Raw genomic sequence first — 23,672 nt, 5'->3', positions numbered from 1 at the left:
AGCTCTTAGCACCTTCATTTGAATGAATAAAGGTAAGTGGTTGCTTTTCAAAGCATTTTAATCAAAGTGTTACAAAACACTAAATGTGTCCTAATTGCCTAGGAAATTTTGAGAACTTATTTTTGTGAACAATGTGTGTAGCAGATTCCTTACCATATGGTTTAGTTAATGTAGTTAGCAATAGCAAGGGAGGATGTAGGCATGAAGACATTAACAAATAGGTATAACTACCTGCACTGGAGCTTGAAGGGGCTTTTTTGCAAGAGAAGTACTGTTGTGAAACTTCACTCTCAGAACTTTCAGGCCGGGACACCAGAATTTAGTGGCGATGTTTTCCTCTAGTCTGGTGAAGAGGAGCTAAGGTATGCTCCCAGGGAGGTGAGGCATATTTTGAGGGGAAAGGGACGTTGTGCAAGTTGCAGTTTTCTGATACAAACTTTGAGTTAATATGACCAAATTAAACTTAAGGACTGTGTTGCTGTATCTTGGGAAGTCTGTATGTGCTGTTGTGATGATTGTTATTTGCTGTGTTTTGTTGAAGGGCAAGTCATCATAGGAACTGAGCTGCTTTTTGGACTTGCTGGTGAAGTTTAAGAAATAAGTGGGAGTCCTGTAAATCAGAGATAGAGGAGTTAAAGCAGTCATAGAGCTCAAATATACAAAAAGGATGTTCAGGAGACTTACTTCAAACATACAGGAAGAGACTATTACAGACGTTCCCCAGCCTTCCTAATCACACAGAAATATTTAAAACAACTAAAATTCCTTTCCAGAAATCTTCTGTTGTTGTCATGTTATCGTTATGTGTTTGTTCTTCACATGCTGTTGTTTTCCTGCCTAGAAAGAAGATTAAATTCTTTTTAAAAGTAGAAAAGGTCCTTCTTGGGGAGAGGAGAATTTCAAAATCTTCTTGTGTTTCTTATATATAATATAAAAACAGATAAGGAACAAAATCCAGATTTTTATACTTTTAGGAGGCTGCCTTTAAAAAACAAACAAGACCCCAAAAGCCGCTCCCCCAACCAAAACAAAAAACCCTGGAAATTTTTTTTTATTGAAGAGAAAGAAGCAGATGTGCCCTCCTTTTCTGTGCCTGATTCTCTTAACAAATGCTTTAGTAAAGACTTCTGTCTCTGGTCTTTGTCAGTTAATTATGCTTACATGTAAAACAATTTATAGATCTGCCTAAAACATTTGCCAAAAATCTGGGAATATTCAGTTTCAATTTGATGTGACTTAGTCAACACAACCAAATCTGTGTCATTGTATATTCATACTAAGTTAAAACTATAGAGAGAAAATGTTAATTCAACAGACTTCCAAAAATAAATAATTCTGAGTAATTTAGTATAATAAGTGTGTTATTTGGTAGTTTCAAGCAAATTTAATTTAAAAAAAAAAAAGCCGTGAAGAACTTAGTCCTCCAGAGTTGACTAAGTGCCTGTTTTTCTATTTAGTTTTACTTTTGTCTTGCACTTCCATAGTTAAAATTTAATGTCAGACATCTAGCTACAATCAAACCTCTTCCTTTGCTGTGAATTTTGAAACGTTTTATAGAAGCAATAAGAAGTCGACGTTCTAATAAATTATAAATTAAAAAATATTCCAATTTTTACTTTAACATCTTCATCTGCTTATTGAGTCTTGATTTAATGTTACTTCAACAGCTAATTCTCAGTGTCTAACTGTCATAGTTTTTACTGAAATGGTAGCAGATCCTTAACTAGGACAGTTCAACAGAGCTTTCTAGCAAATGCCTATGAAATGTTGGTTGTGTGCATTAAAAAAAAAAAGCATAAAAAAATGCATAAGACATTTTCCTTGTTAAAAATTAAAAAAGTGTGCCAGTGAGCACTTAAAAGTCATTGAGTGATGTGGATGGGCATCCCATTAAGTTAATTTTTCACTTCATTTGAACAGTTTTAGGTTTTTATCATTCTTAAATTGCTCCTTTTCAAATTATCTGCACTTCAAAGGAAGTCAGAGAGCTTTGGTTAACAGCAATTTGTCCCTCTCGTGCCTTACTATGCTGCTAAACTATACTGGACTAATATGCTCATTTACGGCAAAAAAATCTTGTTTCCAAATTAGGCTTAAATTCTCCTGTTTGTTTGGTTTCTTGATTTTTGCTTAAATGTTATTGCAGAAAGAAATGCAGTCTCAGGATGGGATGGTGGGGCAGAGGAAGAACGTTCTAGCTTTTGGCTCCTTGTGCCTTACCCAGGAGAAAGGAACTGAAGTCAGTGATTTAATCTGCATCCGCATTTTAGAAGCCACTTTGTCATTTGTTCTTCATGTTATCTTTATAATTACATAGCATATGGTTCAGTTTTAATCACATGCTACTCTTGAATCATACCGTTAAGTGTATGTGTTTCATTTACAGGATTTTGCACGGCTGATGCAAACTACATGTGTTTTTTCTATGTGGTTCCATGGGCTCCATTGTTACATGGGGAAGGAAGATGTCTGCAGGATTGCAGGGCAAACATAGTGACAGCACACAAAGCAGCAGCTTTTCAGAAAGGGAGTTCTGGGTATGTTTGTTAGGATAGAGTTTCAAACTTCCCCGAAGTAGCTGTGGTGATTCAAGTAGTGTTGGTAAGCTGTATTGTCATACAGATTCTCTTAAAGCAGACTTCTTGGCTTTTTAATGCTGGTTTGATATCATCTGTTCCATAGGGAATGGAAGGAGCTTAGCAGAAGTTATATACAGCTAGCCCATCAGACAAAGGCTCGCAAGGCCAGAACATGTTACGTGTGTGTTGGGATGCTGACAAATTTATCTCTTTATGCAGCATTGTTTTCAGAAACTTGTGAAACGAGGGGCCTGTTTACAGTGATGAGGACTGGTTGGTATGTGCAGTGCTTTGGAATTGACCAATTCTCTTCAAACTGAACGCTCATCTGATTTAATTTCATTGTGCATGCAGCGTCATTCCTCTACCTGGAAGTGTTTAAATTTGGCTTTTGCCAAATTGTGTATTATCAGGATAGGATGTAGACCTCAGAAACAGGCTTTGAAACCTCTCAATAAAGGTATTTGACAGCAGAGTGTGTGCAAGGGGTGTCTTTGTCTCTTATCATCTGACATGATTTAGTTTTACAGAAAGTGAAGTCTTCTTTAGGGAGGGTTAATACCCATTATTTTCTGTTATATATCTATGGCACTCCACTTTGGGGGAAAAAAAAAAAAAGTAACTAATGCCAGTAAAACATCCTCCAGAACTAAGTATAACCCTAAAGCTGCCAGTTGCTGAAACTGAGATTGGAAGCTGATTGTTGATTTGAATTGCTGAACAGATGAGGATGATTGTTTTTTATTGGAAATTTGTCAGTAGCTATCATTACTAGAAATCTGTGGCTTTTATAATTCCATCTCATTTTACTATTGGATTAATTTCAGTTCTCTATCTCAGCCCTAATGCATTATGGTATGAATTTCTGAGAAAATGAGGAAAAAAATCAAGGCAAATACACTTTTTTGCCCATTTAAAGAAATCTGTGCAATTACTTCATTGATGCAGGGACCAAACACTGGTGGAGGCTGGCACTCAAAGCAGCCAGAGAGATGCCTGATACTAACTATCCTTGTGATAAATCTGCTGTATTTGGGTGAATTATGAGAGGCTTAGAACTGCATTTTTCAGAGCCTTGTTGACTTGGCATTAAATTTTACAAAGATTGTCCATGTTGAAATTGGTGTGTCTGCTCACAGCTTCTTTTTGCCAAGCAGACTAAGCATAACCAGTCCATTTCTGTCTGGTGTTTTCTGGTTTTTAGCTTCTGGTGACTCTAGTAGGTGAAGGATGGTGAAGTGGAAAGGGAAACATGATTCGTAATTTTTTTTTTTTTCTTCTCATCAGCACTAATACAAAGTTGCCTTTATCTTTACCTTATCTCTGGATTTTTCTAGTCAGAAACTACTGTGGAAAGAGAACATCTACTTCCTTAATTCATGGTAAAAAAAAACAAAACAAAACAAAACAAAAAAACAACAAAAAAAATCTGAGTCAGAGGTCTGCTTCCTGCAGATAGAAGCTAATGAAGCCATGTTGAAATCAGATTGTAGCTTTATAGACTTCTCTTGTAGTTTTTTTGCTGTATTTTTTTCCTCCTGTAGACCTTGTGGAGTATGCAAAACCGTCTTCCACTTTGTGGCATATGTTATCATTTAGTTCACCATTTATATACCAACAGAAAGAACCTGAGTCCTCCAGCTTGGAAAACAAAGTTAGAGCAGTGTTAGATTTGAGTTCTTCAGAGGTGAGATTCCAAGAAACCAGTGTTATTTTTCTGTTGCTCTTGGGTTATGTGGAGATGTGGCTTGCATCAGACTGGGTTGAATCAGTTCTCCAGTGTTTGCTCTGATGCCCAGCCATTAAGTAGCCTTCAGTAAAGAGATGGGGAACTGCTTAAATTAAGAAACCCTTCAGGCTCAGCTACAGGAGTTTGAAGTGTGTTATCTGGTGCTGCAACACATTTGAAAACCCAGGTGCATGTTGGTTTAAAATTGACTTGTCTCTGCTACCAGAATTTGAATTTTAGATGTTTTAGTCAAGCCATCTCCAGGTTGGTGTCTTGGTTTCTTCTCATAGTTTCCTTGACCGTTGAGTGTGATGTCTTTGAAGGATGGTGTTTCATCCTGTTCTGATTTATTTGACTGCCGCAATATGTGTCTCCATTGTCTGAGGAGAGACCACCTCTATCTGTTTTATTATATATTGACTGTTAAGATTTGCGTGTAACGCAAGTGGTCTTAGAGGTTTCAAAATTTTCTGCTGAGGAAGGCTCCAAGTGTGCAACTCTGGAAGCAAAAAGCAGGAACCTTTGAACTGGGATTGCCAGAATTGAATCCTGTCTGCATCAGCTCAGTGTTTAACTGATTTTCACTTGGCTGGAAGTGACAGATGATTAAAGAGAAAAAGTGATGTCTTTTCTGTATGTAAATAGTTGGCTGAAAAGTGGTATCATCAGAGAAAGTGCTTCTTTAGTCCTAGATTCAGTCAGAATCCCAGTGGTCAAACTAGAGGCACATCTCCTACCTATCCAGTTTTTGGAGCGGCAGGGCCCTCATTCCAGGTCTGTATTTGGATAATGTAAAGTCTGGCCAGGCTTAATTTCATCTGCCAGAAACAGTGAAGCCTTGACTTGCATCTTGGGGGACATGACAGAATGTGTTTCTACAGATTTCACTTCTGCAAAACTAGCTTCCCACTCATTCACTATGAAAAAAACCGTTTCAAGGTTTGGGTCACTCTTCCCCTTTGGGTGTGATGCATCTTGCTGTAGCAAAAGGATGTACCCAGTACATACTGTGATGCCCTTTCCAGCTTCCTTTCTTTTGAGAAGTGTGGTACAGATGCTTCTCTTTTGGGATGGGAAACCATTTCTGGTGACTCAAAAGAAAAATGTTTTTCTATTTTTCCATAAGCTGCCTTCATTTAGAGTTGAATATCTTGCACTCGTGATTTAAAGATAGGTCTCCAAAAGGAACATTTGTCTCCTGCAGAGACTATCGATGTGGGATAGTGGTTTCTGGGACTGTCAGACTAGAGTTATCTTGATCCCGTTCCACTAGCTTTAAGAATTCATTATTGGATTTGATGGAAAATTAAACCTATTTGTGACATCTGCAGAGCTGTTGCTACCAGATCTGTAGAAATCTTTGATCTCTTTGACAAAAAAGATTATCAGAGTCCTATCTGAAGTGTTATCTAGAGCTTATGGATTATTATTGCTTTTTTTTTCCCCCGATGGCTCTTGAGTCACTGCCTGTATGAAGGATTTTGAAGTCAGCACACTGGTAATTGTGTGGGAACACTGCTTTGAGATCACCTATGACATAGCTGAACCCCTACACTATCAGAGGGTATTCAGCAGTAGCCAGAGTTGTTGAATTGTACAGTCTATATGTACATTTACTTCTTCCTTTTCTTACCCTATTGGTAATAATCCTGTGATCATGCTCCACTGAGGCTCTGTAGCTGAGTAGCAATTAGAGTAATGCTGGGTGTGCTCACCCCTGTGTGTGTGCTGAGCACTAGGATGGGGAGGAGGTTGTGAACACGTATTCTTATGTATGTTAAAAAAAACCAAACCCAAAAACATGTTCAGGTGATAAGCTGTCTGTTCATCTGGTATGAATGTTTATGCAGGCTGCTTGCTTTGAAGAATTTGGTCGTGCTGACTCTATGGCTTTAAAGTTTGTTTATGGGTTGAAGTGAACAGCAGGTGAGATGCTGCAAGTTGTATGGTGATTACAGCTTACAGCAATGGCTTTAATAAAACAGGCTTTTATGTAAGCTGGACAAGATGCAACCCTGTGTTTGAAGCAACTGCAGCAATTTTGGCTTGGTGAGGTTGCCTTGTCTGCTTTGGGTGACACCCTTTTTATGGTTATGTATGGAACATAGTTTTTCAACCAATGATTTGTTAAAAGTTTCTATTTTGTTTTAATTGTGTAGGACACCTGATGATCTCTCAAGGCAAATTGTGGCCCTGCAGCAAAGGGAGCTTGCACTGAAAGAGCAGAACTCTACCATCACGAACAGGTGAGTGATACCAATAGTGGATGCTGGCAGCAAGACACTGCTATATTAAAGTGTGTACAAAGAAAACAAGGACTGCAAACTGAGAGAATGGCTCTTTAGATTTCCTTACTGTTCCATAGAGCCTTCTATGCTGTCTTCTTTTCCATGTTGATGAAGAGTTTTTTTGCTTACTTAAATCCTTGTAGGAAGAAATAGATGAAGAACTGTGGGTGGATACGGTGAAGAGTCAGTCAGTCCAGCTTTATTTTATGAGCTAAAGTGTTTGCAAGGGGAAATGAGCTGCTTTCCCAGGCAGTTTCATCAGGAAAGGGAATGTCACAGCAAAATGTGCAAAGTGGTCATCTGGGTGTGGGAAAGGGAGTAAGAGCACTGAGGACTGTGATTTGACTACTGAAAGGACCAGTTTGTATAGCTGGTGGTGGAAAAGTATGTTTGTAGTTTTCATGGCAAAGTACTGCTAGACCTTGGGAGGAGCAGTTTGTTTATAGAGCGAGATATGTGTTTGAAACTAGAGGGTGTTTAAGCCTTTGCAGTGGTGTGGGAGTGAATGTCTAATAGGGGAAATGAATTTGTCCGCCAGAGCTTAACTTTCCAGATTGCATCGGTTACATATAGCCTTTCTTAACATGGTTCTATAGTGTGCCAGAAAGTGCTTCTCATCCTTGGTGTACATATTCTTGGGTTCCCACACTGTTTTATTTCCTCACATTAGGAACCCGTTGTCTGTTCTTGTTAAAAGCAATACCTCTATCTTTCAAAAAGGCTCTTGAACTGTTTGCATTGCCAAGGTGTCAGCTGACTTGTCTAAGCAACAGAAGTGTGGAGAACTTCAGCCTTTGATGTGAACATGTTGAATGTAAAGCAGTCCAACACTGTGTAATTGAGCACTGGAAAAGCACTCTTAGTTTGTCTTGGGCTGCATTTACTAATGTGTCTCCTGAGGTATGTGGTAGATTTTCGTTGAAGAGATGATGGTGTTCTGGGCTCTGCTGTACTAATGATGGGCAGGATTCAAGCTGGGTGTTAAAAGCTTTGTGTGTGCTGCTACTGTTAATGAAACTGTTTAGTCAGTTGTAAAATTGTTAGCCAAGTATAAATTCCCGTGAGTGCAGCTGGCCAAATTGTTTTGTGTTTTTTGCTGAGAAGTTTAAAGGGGGGGGGGGAATCTCACCAGTATAAAAAAGACATTTCATATATTAAAAATAAACCAAGTAAACCCTCAAACCCACAACTGATCAAATGATCAAATAAAAGAATGATGGTAATGTTTGAGTTATGGATTTTTTTTTTTCCCAGGCTGTTTCTCACAGCCTGTCAGAGAAATGCTTTTTCTAAATTTATTAAGGGCCAAGGGGAATCATCTGTTGAAAAAGCAGCCTTTTGGTAGTGCCTGTTCATGCTGGATGTAATTGTGCCTATTTAGTTTAAAAATAAAAACATGATTAAGATTACTTCTTGATTTCAAGTGAAATGAGCTGTAAAGCTGCTTAAATTAAAATTCTAACATTTTCTTGATGCAATGCTATGTGTCATTTCCAAAACTGATAATTTTGGCTTTCTTCTGTCACATACCTTATTCTGTCTTAAAATGTAGGCAATAAGATACATTTTTAAAAACCTTTCATTACAGATGATTTGAAAGTTCCCAGGAGAAGGTCTTGAGTCTTTGGAAAGAAAACCTTGTTAAGGAAGCAAATCTAATTTTCTCTTTTCCCTGAATGACATCCAGATTTAGCTGATGGTCTTCTCTTTTATTTGTTTCATAATTGTGTTCAGAATGGTCTGTGTATTACAGTAACTTAATATGTGATCATGACTCCCTCTAGTGATTGAGCCCAGCACTTATTCAGCTTTCTATTGTTTTTCCAGCTACAAGTTCTTTTGCCCTTAGTTGAAATGTATTAAGTCTTCAGTACCAATAGTGCTGTTCAATTTACAAAGTCGGTGGTTATGTGTGTATAGAGCAATATGCAGTACAAAGACAAAAGAATTTTTGCCTACCCTAAGAAGCTTTGATTAATTTTCTCCATTAAAATTAATGATTTGGTAGATGCTTAAGAAAACAACATCAGGACTTGGCATCTGGATTTAATTTTGTGGCAATGGAGAATCACAGGTAGTCCTGGCTTACCTGTTGCTACAGTGCAAAATTCAGTTTAGAAGAGGTTTGAGTGTGGTGTTGAAGATGGTGATATGACCCTTTTCCCTAAATGGCTGATACTGAGTCTTTGTATAGTGAATGTATGTTTGGTTGTCACTGAGCTTTTAAACACGGGCAGAAGAGTGCCTGGAGGGGTTTTTTGCAATCTGATTATTCTTTCTCTCAGTCTTCACACTGCAGTCTTCCAAGTGATGGTACCTTTCCCACATTGTCTAGTGACTCTGATAGACACTTGCCAGCTACTGTTTGTCTCGACCTGACAAATAGTCCCCAGTTTCTTTTTGATAAGAGGAGACGCTTGGTAGCGAAGCAGGAGTTAATTGCTAATGTAGTGGAATATGAGCAGGACTTGGCTTCAGAAAAGAAACCAGGCATGGAAAAGGTATCACAAGGGAACAATTTGCTATGTAAGGTCCTATCCGTTTCTGTAAAACTGGAGACAGATCTAGCTCAACTGCTTCTCAGTGTCCCTTAGTTGATGGAGGGTTATGCTATACAAACATACTGGTAACAATGTTTTCCAAATGGCATATGGGTTCACTAAACAGACTAAATTTATTTTGTCTCATTCGTCCATTCTTGAACTGCTTTCCATTTATTACTGTATATTTTTTTAGAGCCAGTGTTTCTGTTATTAAAAAGGCAGTAGGGGTCATCACACACAAAAAGGCTACATCGTTACAAATCAGCCTTTGCACTGATACTCCCCCTGCTTCTGGCTTGGGGATCTGAAATGCAATCTGTGTTTTCTGTAACCTGTGCAATTGCCAGTGTCTCAAGGCCTCCCAGAGATCAAATGATGATGCATATCATATTTACTGTATCACTCAGATTGGATGCTTTTAGACCCAGAACCACAGGACTGAATTTCCTGAACAGTGGGTTTAAATCAATTTCTTTTAACAGTGATTGTTTACATGTTTGAGTTGTGTAGACTCCCTTGGAGCTTGCTATTTTTGCTAGGGAGGAAAACCTCCCTGTGGCGCTAGCATGAGGAAAGAGGGTCACTCTTGCACTGAACACATAAGCAGCAACTCAGTTCTCTTTTTTGTGACTTCAAGATCGCTGAGTAATATAGCTGAAAGTGCCATTAATAGCACGTGATGGAATCTCACTGCTGTTTTGGAGTGTGTTGCTGTAAGTTGTGTAAATAGAGTAAATTATACTTTCAGCAGTAACAGCGGGAAGTATCGTGGAGCTCTGTAACTGCAGAATGAAGACAACAATCCAAAGGCTTACAAGCTCAAAAGTAGGTTGCTTAGGGCCACTTTGATAGCGTGAAGAATACCTGCTCTGCTGTTTAGGAAAAGATAATGAAAGAAAGGTGTTTAATTAGTGGGTCAGTTTAACCCTGCAGCCATCATTCATTTAAGTACATTTATGCCTTGAGTGTGAATGCTATAGGTGCGATATGTTGAAATGTACTTTTTCAGGAAGAGTTGATAGTTGTAGCTTGTAATATGGAAAGTCAGCTGAGCTGTTTATAACCTTTTGTCTTATGGAAAAATGATGTAGTAGTTATGCTATTTTTTTAAGTGAAAAAAGCTGCATATTTGTTTTTCCATCATCCTAGCTGCATATTTGGCATCTCTGGAGAGATTTCCTAAAACAATCCTGGCAAAGCATTCTTGAATTTGAAATGTAGGGGAAAACTTCCCTTCTCATCAGTATTGTCCTCTGAGATGGCTAAGCATGAAGGAATGGTGCTGTTTGCAGTTTGATATTTGCTTCAATTCTGAAAGACAGACTATGAAAATGTACTTTTTTGGTTACTTGTGGTCCCTTCCAAAGTGATCATTTCTTTTCTGCTTTTGCTCTTGTTGTCTAAGTATAATATTGACTTTGGACCATTGAGGTATCTTGTAGAAAGTCAAATACAAGGAAACACATAGGTGAAGTTAGTACTGAGCAGGATGAAGGACACAAAGAAAAATGGAAGAGCAGTAAATCTTTGGTTCTGGTGTTGGGATCCCGGAGCTGATGGCTTATTCCCATCATCTAGTGTCAGAAACCCAGCCATGTGTTTTGACATATAGTTTCATATGTGAAAAGGGATACGCAGAATATGTTTGAAAAAATATCTTCCTTCTCCAAGTGTTCACAGAGTTCCATTAAGAGACATGGTTGTTAACTACCTTTATTCATATAAATCATGTAAAGCTGATTTACCCAAACAACCTGCTGTGTGTGTTTTTGCTTAAAAATGAAATAAAAAACTAAACCATTGAAGGCTGGGGAATGTAGATTGCAAACTGAACAGAAAATGCTCTTCAGTTGGGCAGCAGGGATTTTCTTTTAATAAAAAAAAAAAAACCAATGAATGAGTGATGGTAAGCTCAGAACCGTCCATCTCCATAAGTGCTGTTAGCTCAGAAGTGTTGTAAATCTATTGCCCATCTTCTCTTTTCCTTGGATGTCCCAAGGAGTGTCAGTTACAAATATAAATAGAGCCTGTCAGACTTCTTCCCCTAATCTTCTGGAAAGTTGGACAGAAGTTTAATTACAGTGAAATGTCTTTTATGTGACAGAGAGAGAAGTGCTAGCTTTTTTGATAGGCTTTATGAGTTATTTTGTGATCAAAAGAAGCACTTAATGTCTAATATAGGACAAGGTAGGGATTTTTTTTTTCTTCTCTTGTTCATCTGTATGGCACATTGCACCTTGATTTATATGTGGAGGTGTGTGTGTATCTAATACCAGACAAATGTTTATTCACAGTGCTTCAGGGCAATATTAACTGCTGACAGGTTCTGCATTCATTTATAGAGTAATATTATGAAGAAATGACTAGTAGGTATTGCTTTTTCTTTTCTCCAATATGGATCTTTCATGCATTTTTATACCAGAAGGTAGTTGATAGTGTCCCATTAAGTGACCAATCTACTCTCTCCAAATAAATATATTCAAATAGTAAGCTTCCAGAGCAACATCTGGTTATTCGTGACTCTAATTGGGTAGATACAAAGCTTTTCTAATTTTTTCTATCGCATAGTTAGCCCCTAGCAGAAAATAGGAAGGCAAAAAATAATTTAGCCAAGACATTGACTTATGTTTCCAATTCTAAAAACATGGGATTTTGCCCAGACCTTTGCTTTTCATGATTGTGCCATTTTTAGTCTGATTTCCTGAGGAAGTGAGGCTTATTACTGTGCTTTGTGTGTGTATGTAGATGAGATTGTCTGTGCCTACCCTACACTTTTGAACTTGCTACTTGTGTTCTGTCAAGCTTGGCAGATGGTAGAGGTCTCAAACATAATAAATTCCAGCAAGTTTAAGGAAAACAGGTCTCCATCTCCAGGAGAGACATCCTGTTGCTGCAACCAGAGGTCATGCCCTGTTAGGTATCAGAGGCCTGCAAGCAAAAGACCCTCTTAAATGTCACATTGACAGTAAGGCTCTTATCGGAGATCGTGCCTCCTTGGCCACTGCTCATTCGGCCTTGAGACTGGCAGTGAGTGAGCACTGCTCTGATACCACAGTAGTATCACAATCCATAATTTCTGCTATACCACATTATCCAAAGGCTTGTGGCATTTGGGTAGTTCTGTGGTAATGTTGTTGGTATCAGTATTGTTTTCATGCTGTTGGTGTGAGAAATGGAAGTCTACTTGAGTCAGTATTCACCTTTGGAGAGAGAAATCCTTAGGAAACCAGGCAACTTCAGTTCTGGAGCTCATGAAACTAGTCTCTTTTTCTGTTTAAAAGAAAATATAGAGAGAAAGCCTAAAGAACAGCCTCCAGGGGACAGACATAGATTTAATTGTACCATCTTTTCAGCCTGGAGCTCTGTAGAAACTATAGAGTGTAAAACCAGTAAAAATATTAGTATTTGGTTTCTTACCTTATATTTGACTATGCTTCTTAGAGAACATTCAAGGACAATCTGTGAAATGCCTCTGTTAAGTGCTTTGATCACTTCTAATGATTAAAAAATTGTAGAAGCTTTTTAACTCTGTTCTTAATATTTTTTTCTTGTTCCAGGATTGTGATTGACCCTTGGTGTTCCTACTAGCATCCCTGATGTTTGTGCATCTTTTTATTACTAGAATGAACGATAGCTTTCATTTGTTAGTGCTCCTCTGGAGATGCTGATTCAGCAGTCTCTTGGGTGTCCAGGTAGCAGTGTGTCTTATTGACCAGAAAAATGTGTAAAAAATAATCAGTTAATTTGATAGGAAGCATAGACTGTTCTTGACGGTGTGTTGTACAGCAGACACCATGTTTCGTCATGGAGCTGCACTGTAAAAGTTATGGAAAAAGTCAGCCTAGCATTTCTTCTATGCATGACTCACATCTGTGCTATAAATCTTTCACTTCTGTGAGACTAAAATTCCTAAAAAATCCTAGATGAAATAGATGTATGTTAATACTAGTCTAGAGTTCTCAGAAACTAGAATGAATATTTAGAACTATTGAAGTAATTTGAAGTCAAAACTTATTATCTTTTTTCACTATTCTTTCATTTTTAGCAGATAGATGCTATGATCACATTAATGATTTACATGAGGCTGATGGGCCAAAGGAAGAGTGCCCCACATCCGTGTTATATTTGTGGTATGAATACAAAGGGTGGAATTATAATCTCAGCTATGCAGTAGGCAGCAGTACAAAAATATTCTACTTTGAAACCAGTAGTATTATGTAAAATCATGAATTCAGCCTGTTGCCAAGTTTTGTATAGAGCTCCGGGATTTCTACTGCTTTAAGATTTCCAGTGCTTAGGGATTTGTCTTATTGCCTCTGCAATATGGTAGTAAGCCTTGAAAACTTTTATATGAGTTGGAAAAGAGGAGGGCCCTTCAGTTTCGTAATATCTTTAGAATCAGTCTTGAAGTCATAAGAATGGTCCCATGAATAATGTAGAAGAATGTGGCCTGAGAAGTCTGGATATAGTTTCTGGAGAAGCTTTGTGTTTGCTTGGGTTCTGCTGATCCACTTCATACAGTGACCTGAATTTCTTATATTCTCACATGCAGATGCAGAAGACCACATGAATTGAAAACAAACATCTCTACTCCATATAACCTATCTAGTCTGCACCTAATTATTTTTAAGGCAAATACAATACATTAATTCCTATCTTATTCTATTTTTTTGTTCCCTTCTCCCCCAAAAGCACGATACACGTTTGTTTCTTCCCATATAGTATCTTAAAACTATAGTACTGACTGTGGCTCTTGAACTGTTCCTTTGAAGCGTTTTATGATAAGTTGTCAACAGTCAAACAAGGTTGCGTATAACCATTTTGTCTCTTAATTTGTAATGCTAGAACTTCATTACAGCTTTCCTGAGCAGTCATGAGAAGCCAGAGGAAGATTGGTGGCAGAATGCAGAATGAATTTTCTGTCTTTTTAGACTCATGACACTGTCAACTACTGTCTGGTATAAAAATGCATGAAAGATCCATTTTGGAGAAAAGAAAAAGCAATACCTACTAGTCATTTCTTCATAATTTTACCTATAAATGAATGCAGAACCTGCCAGCAGTTAATACTGCCCTGTAGGTGCCTTAACGGGGGTATTGAAGACTATGGATTTTTCTAAAGTATTTCAGGGTACTGGTTATATTGTTTATTTTAAACAGATTGATGGTTTCCCGGTGCTTTGGGGGGAGTGGGGACAGCCAGAATACACTGAGACATTTTACCAAGGTAAACATGAATTCTGTAGGGTTTTGTAACTGCTGTGAAGTAGTGTCAGTTCAAATACTGCGCAGAATACGGTTATGTCTAAAAAATAGATTGTCTTGGCTGGGATGTCTCAATCAGTTGATCATATCTGCATGTAAACTTTGTTCATCTCTATAGCTAATTGCTTCTTTAACAATTTCTCATCCGGATCACATCAAGTCTACCGCATGACTTCTTCAGCCTGCTGCTATTGGTATTTTCATTATGTATTTTCATTTTAATATTCTCTGTGTCTGCTTGTATGCATATGTGAATGTATAGACCATGGTGTAATATAGTAAATGGAGGAAATACTGTAAGTATATAGCTATTGGTGGGGGGAGGGCATTTTTAGTTAGTTATAAATATTTTCCTAATGTTAAAGTTTTAGCTGTACAAAAGACATACTGCTTGAAAAGTTTAATCAAAAATAAAAAGTAAGCTGCCTTGTCTTTTTTAGCTGTGCAAGGCAAAAAAAACTTGTCATAAATTGCAGTCAACCCCCCCACCAAAAAGCAGCTTCTTTTGCTGCTCTGAAAGTTAAATGACTAATGTGCATAATTTATTTGAGCATCTGTGCTGAAAACTTGCATACCAAGTTTTAGTTCAATGTGATCAACAATGGCGAAAATTAGGATTTATCATGGAAATGCTGACGGATGTGAACATGTGTAGGCTAAACCGGTGCCTGACAAACCTTCTTATTGTGCAATGCTAATGGTGAAACAAATTTTTTTTTTTGCCGTAATTACATTTTTCCCCCCGTCTGCTTAATTTTCTCCTTTTCAAATTTTGTGGTTTTAGTTGCACTTCATATTTGGATTCCTGCTTTTTCTGGAGTCTGCATAAAACCTCTTAAGCTGTCTTGTGATATTTCTAAGCGTAAGATACCCTGAGCTTTCTGGGTGAGCGAGGGGAGGATCAGCATCCTGAGATCTAGCTGGTGCTTTGCAGTAACGTGCTCGGAACAGAAGATGGTGCCGGCAGCCTTGGCAGCTGCTCCGTCTTCCTTCCCCTCCTCCTCCACCTTTTCTGTCGTGCACAGCCAGGGTGCTGTCACCAGGATTATAAATTCTGGAGCCAATTAGCTAAAAAATGTTACAAGTGAAAGGAAAGAAAGGAAAAGCTGCAGAATATCTTGATGTGAATGTGCCTATCTCAGAAACTCTCCTTGTGGAGAGCTCAGATGTAGCCTTTTACTACAGCTCTGGTGCAGCTTTCAGTGAAGCATCAAACACTTTTGAGGCATCTGGTGAAGGATGCAGTAGTTGGTTTGGAGGAGTTAAGCGTAGGGAGACAAGGCAAGGCCTTCTTAGGAAATTGTGCTGATAATATAAGGTCTTCTGTCAAATGTTTGAAAGATCTTGAGGGTGTGTTTGTGCCTTGACAGTGTTTCCTCCTCTCTCCATCCTTGTCCACAAGATTTCTTGTTGAAGGAAATTTATTGAAAAAAAAAAAATTCTTTTCTAAAATTCTCGAAGTCAGACTGATTGCTTAGTTCTTGCATGGGCATCACAGAGGAGAAACGTGTTTATAGTTAGTTCCTCTCTGTGTCTCTTTTTAGACCGTAGTTGGTGTGTTTTCTGGCAATAGTGGTACAGCCATGCTCTGTTGCTTGGATGAAATTCTGACAATTTCTCACTGCAGCCATTCTTTTGCAGGAATGTGTCACTCCTTAGGAAAGGTAGATGGGGTAGAGTTGGAGATGAGTTCAGGAGGGGTGGTTGGCAACTGGTCCAGTTATTTTGTTGCTGGTGACTTTTCTTTTTTTTTTTTTTTTTCCTTCACTTTAGCCATACAAGAAAAACTGTAGTAGGATCTGACATTCAGAGGGCCCTTTGGGGCTGGATGCTTGGTCAGAAGGCTTAGGCATTGTACTCTGTTAGAGTTCAGAACAGTGTTCTAGCAAAATGTAATTTCCTTTCTGTCATATTTTATGTATAGTCTGTTTTTACATATTTTCAATATTTAAAACAACGTTCACATATTCATAAGTTTTAAAATACATCTCACTGTTAAGAGATGGAAATCAGTAAAAACAACCCACAAAAAAAATCCCAACAAAAAACCCCACAACAAAACCCTCTAGCTTTCCTTTTATTCAAGCAACAAAAATCAAATTCTTATGAGTGGAATAACTACTGAAGAGGCTTTCTGTTTCTCAGCCAGAGAAAGCTTTTGAAATATTTATGGAAATAAACCAAAATGTGTCCCTTTCTGGCTGTACAAATAAGGGATTATCAGATCTAGCCTATGGCAGTTGCAGTACATAGAGTCCAAAGTATCTACAACTAATAAAATATTGTGTATGCTTTAAGAAAACGCTGTGAGGTTTTTTTTGTTTTGTTTTTTTAAAATGGGACTCTGCTGACAAAGTAGCACATCTCCATGGGTTATCCTAATGAAAAAAAAAAATCCCTCTTCTTGCACCTTGCGTTGGAGGTAAAAATTGTCACCACAACAATGCATTAATTGGCTCTTGGAAACCAAATGTATCACTTATGTTGTTGCATCTTTATCTACTTACAAAGTGACTTCAGTCTTGCTCTTTAACCCTTTCTTTTGTAGCTGGGAGTGTGGAGCAGTGCTCCTTACATCCCTTCCAGTTGAAAGAATCTGAACCCTGTGCCACCAAGGATATAATTGCCACACAGGTTGTGTCACACTCCCGATTTGAGTGAACGTGGTTTTCATTCTACAGATCTTGTGCTGGTGTAAGAATTGGAGCTTGTTGAAGTCAGAGTGCATTTTGATGATTCACAGAAGAATCAGGAAGGCAAGGTTTGTAGGGAGAAGTAATACCCTCTATTAGACCAACTGGTAGGATTAGAAGACAGACACGTGTTTGGGCACACGGCCAATACTCAGATCTGATATAGAAGTAAAAGCCTTCAAGCTAAATGCAGGTTGAGAACAATTACTCCGAGTTTAACTTGATTAATCAATTAGACAATTTGAGAGAGAAGGTAGTGGACACACATGGAATGGGGGGAGGTATGAGACAGAAGAGATGAAAGGGCTGTTAGCATCTGTGAGAAAGAGAGATTTGGTCTAAATCATTCTGATACACGACCAGGCTTTGGATACTTTGATAGGACAATTAGTAGCATGAACTGTCTCCATACAGAAAGAACTTGGAAGCAGATAGACTGTGTGTGTCATGTTTTTGCTGGAGCCGTATACCGGTAAATACTGTGTTTCACTGACTCAGCACTGGTATGTCAGACTTGCAGTTAAGGGGCTAGAACTTTAATTTTATATTAACCAAAAATATTATTTTCTATACTGTCAATACAATCATTTTGTCATATTGTTTGACTTATCTCCTCTGGGCAGTCAGCTGCAGCAGCAAGTCTGAACCTGTCATTACAATGACTGTTGAATGAGTTTTGCTTCATTTGTCCAAATGTGTTCTGGGATAAAGCATGTTTCCTGAGATGCAGTATTTCTGCCTCTTGCACTTGTGAGTACTGTGGGCTATGCTGATGCTGGGAAAGGGCAGCTGTAGATACTGAGCGGGGTGTTGGTGTTTGTGGCAAAATCTGTTGTGAATTTTGAGTAACCATTCAGACTTAACAGGACAGCGTAATGTGGCTTGCTTCGTGTTTTTCTTTTTTCTTTCTTTTTTTTTTTTTAAAATGTGTCTTATTTAATGAAAGTGCACCTGCTGCTGTGCCGCCTAGTGTCATGAGTGGGTGATTTAGATCTCTTAAATCACCACTGTCAAAGGTATTAGCAGAACTGGTTTTAATATGATGTTGTAAAAGCACGACTGACAAAGTTTGATGGCAAGGTTCACTCTATTACTGCACGGCACAATCATTTGAATGATGATGCAAAGTTACCAAGGTACAAAATCAAAGTTACCATACTACAAGGTTATGCGTGGTATCTGTCACTTGCCAAAGATCTGCCATTGGTAAAAGGTCTCTCTGCCTCGAGGAGCAACCTTGAGAGGTGTCCCAGCTCAAGAGGAGATCACTGCCATGCTGCTGCACTGCCTAGCAGGGAGAGCCCAAAGAAGGCTCGTCTTAGGCTGTCACGTTTATGGGATAAAGTGGTTGGCTCGTAGTCACATTACATGTGGTGGGAAAGGTATGCATGAGACTTCTTGTATCCACAACTTTCTTTGTTCCTTAATAAAAGACTCTTGGAAAAGCTACCCGCTATTCATTTGTTAATCGCATGATTGGTGTTCCAAGCTCATGTGTACGGATGCTCACTGGGTCATTGCTCCTTTGTGGGTTGTCTAGAGGAGTTCTTGGCCCAGCTACGGCTCGGGCCTTTACCTCCTTTGGAGCCTGTACCAAACTCCTGCTAATTTGGTTAAGGGGTCGAGTGCCTCCATAACACCTGGTATAATTATGTGTAGTGTAGTGCACAGCCATGGGTGATAAGTCTCTAACTCGCCTATTTGAGAGTAACATAATATCTTTTAACAGTGCATTTGTCAGATTTTTTTCTTTCCTGAATACATCCAAAAGGAAAAAAAAAATGCTGATAAGAACTGTGATTATAAAAAACAAGCAACAGTAAGATAACCTGGGGCAAAGTGATGCCTAAAAATACTTGATGTTTTTAAGCTAATTACATTTTATATTGCCAATGACCTTTTGGAAACCTTTCATTTGCATGGATTGCAGATGCCTCCTAAGAAATGCCTTTATGCAAAGAGAAAATGCATTCCAGTCATCTCCTCAAACCCAGAATGCAGGTCTACTGTCTGTAGAACGTGTCCTTTTTCAGAACAACTTTGTAACGTGCTTGTTCTGAACCGCAAGGAGAGCTTTGCCCAGTGGGGAAGACTAGCACCCAGGCTGTGTCATCTTACAAGGCTGCATCTTGAACGTGGGGGTTCTGTGTATAAAGAGCAACACAGGGACATTCTTGAACTTACAGAGGAAGTATTCATTAATACTTAAAGGCAGAGGAAACTTGAAATTCATTCTGACTCCCTTAGGAGATTTGTGGCTCTGTATCAAACTTGTGAATGATGAAATATGGACCTTGTTTCAAATCTACCTGCCAAGTATAAGTCAGAAATTCCTCCGGTTTTGGAAGCCTTTTAATTCGGATTTTTTAATTTTGTCTTGAAGTAGTTACTTCATCTTTTCCCTGAATTAATGCTGAAGGTCTTGAACTGAATATAGGAGAGTGAGGCTGGGTGAAGTTCTAGTAGCTTCTCTTTTCCCATTCTCTGGAGACCATTGTCTAATTCTTGAATGAGAACTGAACAAGAGAGTGAAGGGTAGTTGTAGCTCTCATGGATAAATGTAGCTGTCATTGAGGCTGACAGAAGTTACAGTGTCCTTCTTGTTGTAAACCCGGCAGTTCTGGTCAGACAGCCTTCATTGCTTTTGATGTTTTAAAAATAAAGTGAGTGGCATCTTTTGTTAATGTGTACAGACTTCGAAGAAGTTCCTCATGGCCTTAAAGAACTGAATCAAGCCAAGGAGTCAGTGTAGATGCTACCACGTTTGATCAGTCGGGCTAGTTTTTAATTCATTTTTTCCACAGCACTTTTAATGAGTAAGTTCCTTCTCTAGTTACCTTACTTCAAAGAAGTAGAAGACCATCATTGTGTCTGCTGCAAGATATTAAGCCATGCTCTAGAAACATGCCCTTTTTAGAATAGTGCTTTGGGACTCAGGGATTTGAATCCCCAAAGAAGAGGTCTTTTATTAACCATGTCTCCAAATACAAAACTTCATTGTAGCAGAGGTAATTACTAAAGTAAGACTGGCTGTATCCAAAATAAAGAAATCTTTCTAACCAATCATCTGAATCGCCACCTGTCCAAAAAAAAGGTGTTGCATTGTTGTGTTTCTATTTAAAAGAGAGAAGAATTGGAGACGTCATAAAATCCATGACAGTTTGCTGATGTTACTGATACAGAAGCCATTTACATATTCCCATACTGGAATTTATACCACTATGTACTCATCACTGTGTCAGGAAAGGCTTATGTGAAGGTCAGGTAGTGAGCAGGAAATGTGGGACCAACAGAAGTCCTACGGGAGAGACAAAACAGGACTTGTAAAAACATTTTTCTTAGAAGGAGGCTGATGGTATGAGTGATATGTCTGCTGTGTATTTACACGTGGCCTAGACTGGATCCTCTCTGAAGTACAGTAAATGTTATCTACATTCTTTCTAAGTGTACAAGGATATGTGTTTCTGCTTGTGGTCTATAATGTAGTGCTTCTGTAAAGCATTAAAGCTGCTTAAGGCAAACAGGATGAGGGAGAGGCTGGATGAAAATTGAGAGACCCATATAAGACTGGACTGCAGAAATACTCAAAACTCAGCGGACCTTTGGAAGCAATTTTGTTTCCGGCTCTGGTTCTGACCCAGGACTTCTGTGTGATGTTGAGCAAGTCAGTGATGTCCTCTGGCTTGTGGAAGTGATAGTTTACAAGGCTTATGATAATATTTACTAAAGCATATCTTTGTCAATGCTTTTGCAGGGCTTTCCCAAAGTGCAATTCATGTCACCTGCTTTTACCTATGCCCCAAACAGATTTTTCCAATTCTGCTTAATATAAACATGTTGTAAAGCAGATAGATTTTTGTTTTGCTTTAGTCAGCTTTGTATCCCATTCATTAAATAGCATCCTATTAAGAAAACTGTGGGAACCCTTCTAAGGGGAGGAAGAAGCTGGCAGTATTTTGTGGTTCTGGAATAGACTGTTATGCAAAGAAACCCTACCTTAGTCTCCCGTACAGTTCATGCTTGTACTGTAGGAGTGACAGAGGGATAGGAACAGTTGTGAGAACAGCTTTGTTTTGGCACTACGGCAAGAATTTGTTATGACAGTTGAAGTTTTGCTTCAGTGCAAATTTGCTGGTTTGCCTTACATATTGTAATGGTATGTATTAAGTGAATGAGAGAGTAGGTAAGGTAGGAAGAAATAGGGAGCAATCTAAAAATTGTATGTTCCAACTCCATCTTCTGCAGAAAAGGAGTGGAGTGTGAAGTGAAGAGAGACAGTACGTCATTACTGCAAAACCAGCCGCAGCTGAGCAAAACCATCTATGAGAGATGAGTAAACCATCAATATTTCAGATCACTTTTATAAACAAATTTTAGAAAGTGAGAATGAAAACCTGAGGAAACAATGCAGAAGAGTGAGTCTGTGTGTGTTAATGTCCCTTAAGCCCCTAGCAGGCAGGAGAAAAGGTTGTTTGAATTTTAAATTGATTTAAATTCCTTTTGATTTTGCAGTCCGTGCCTGTTCTGTGTATATTGTCCCTGGAAAGTGAGCAGAGGATGTTTAAGACTCCCTTGTTTTTATGCTTGGCTAATTTTATTGTCCTCCTGTATTTTCTAGCTGTAAATGTTGCAGACTTTATTACATTTAAACTGGTTTTAATATAGTAGGTCATAAAAATCTAAGAAACGAGAGGTAGTGTCCACTGCAGTGATGTTTTTAGTGCAGGGAGGATGCTTGCAAGTCACTGAAAGGCTTAAACTGAAACTCTAGGATCATCTGCTTAGTGAAGACAGTTCAGAAATAAAAAAACCCTGTCACAGCCAAGAATGAATTTCATTGTTAAAAAACTCCTCCTTTTCCTTTCATCTGAGGAGCTGGTTTACACTTTGAGGCATCAATCCAAACGTGAGGAGAGGAGGGAGGCTCTGCCTCCTTCCTTTTCCTAAAAAGGTTCAGCAAGTTGTTATATATATAGGTATACAGTGTACATTATATATGTAGCTATTATACAGTATAGCTGAGACCCTTCGTAGCTGACTGCTCATTTTTAACCATAAGAGCTATGAATGGACCTGTCTTTATAACTTCTGAGCTGAGAGACATATGCATATACTGGTACTATTCCTGCAAGCTCTAAGCCATCAGTAAGGATTTTTTGCTTTTGCAAATTGAGCCGAATGATAAAAACCATTGGAAAATTGTTCATACCTTCCTGCCTGGCTTCTTAAACAAGGACCCTTGCGAGGGGAGGAGTAAGCAAGCAAGCAACCTCTGTAGATTCCTTGCCCAACCCAGGGCTGGATTACAAATGTAGAAATGAGGAGCAGTTCTAGTTTTTCTACTAATTACAGTTATTCTTTCTGCAACTCACAAATCCTTAAAAAAATTATTTCGTACATCTGCTTTCAGGAGGTCAATTACTCCTGCTGCATTTTAAAGCTAAAATAGTTTTAAAAATAGCTTTAAAGCTAAAATAGGTTGGGAAGATAGGCAGTTACTGGAGGATGGTTCCATGGATATATTTGACATTTCTTAACTGTTGAGTATTTGGCTTTGTAACCTCCTTCAGAGAGTGGCAAGGCTGGTCTCTGTGATCTCCACATGGGTCAGAACTTCATTTAATACCTTTTGACATTAAAACTGTTTGAGAACTGGTGCCTGTGGTATTGTCTGTTAGTTCTGATTTCATCACAGCTTAACAGATAGTAAATGTTCCTGTAAAATGTTTATGATGATTTGTGCAAATGACAACTTCAGTTCTCACGTCACAAAGTTGTATCTCTTAGCAGCCACTTTACACCCAGTTCCACATTCAGCACAAACTGAGAGCCACAGAGGAACAGAAGCTGAGCAAGCTTTCTGTTGTCTAAAATGTCACAAATGGGGAATAGCTTAAAACATAGTGTCTAACTGAGGCACAGTTAGCATGTTAGAATCCTCTGTCCACTAACCTGAAGCTTCAATGTAAAATTTAATGAGATTACAGGCTGTCAGTAATGTCCATCACTATCCCATCACTTGTTCAGCTTTGTCTGTATCTAAACAAATATCTGAATAGCTAACCTTTTCCTTCTTTTAAACCTCCATTATTTTCCCACTACTTCTTAATTTCTACAGCAGAAAAAAAGAAATAAAATTAGAAAGCCTTGACTGTATGCATTCCTGTGTAAATTTTGCATCATCTTGCATTTGAATTCTTGTACCTTTAACTTTTGCTTTGAAGATAATGGGAAGGAAAAGGTGCCCAATTTGCTGCTCTTTAAAACCTTAAAATCTTTCTGTTCGAAAAGCTTGTGACTTTTTTTTTTTTTTAAACATTTGGGTCCTGCCTGCCATAGTTATGGAAGATGCTGTTTGACTAGAAAAATCAGTAACTTTATGATGTAACTTATAAATAGATGAAACTTCAACAATTTGGATTTTTGCCCGATTATACCTATTCTCCAGTATATGTTAGTATAATAGTTCACAACTGAATGGAGCTGGAAAGAAATCTGTCCTTGTTACAAGGGAGCCTTATGTCTCTTCAAGACTGACATTCTGCCCAACAGAATAGCTGATGCTGCATCTCAGG

General features: G+C 38.4%; 1 protein-coding gene across 2 annotated transcripts in view; it reads left to right on the top strand.

Annotated features, from left to right (window-relative positions):
- Positions 1-23,672, top strand: part of MAD1L1 (mitotic arrest deficient 1 like 1) — a 376,699-nt gene that overhangs the window by 34,784 nt on the left and 318,243 nt on the right. For both annotated transcript variants that reach the window (XM_069810261.1, XM_069810260.1), the window contains exon 10: positions 6,468-6,554. In XM_069810261.1, the coding sequence (XP_069666362.1) occupies positions 6,468-6,554 (87 nt within the window). The remainder of the gene's footprint in view (positions 1-6,467; positions 6,555-23,672) is intronic.

The sequence above is a fragment of the Haliaeetus albicilla genome, chromosome 22, assembly GCF_947461875.1.
Source record: "Haliaeetus albicilla chromosome 22, bHalAlb1.1, whole genome shotgun sequence".
In the NCBI taxonomy this organism is placed as follows: Eukaryota; Metazoa; Chordata; class Aves; order Accipitriformes; family Accipitridae; genus Haliaeetus; species Haliaeetus albicilla.
This window is presented reverse-complemented; position numbering and strand designations above follow the sequence as displayed.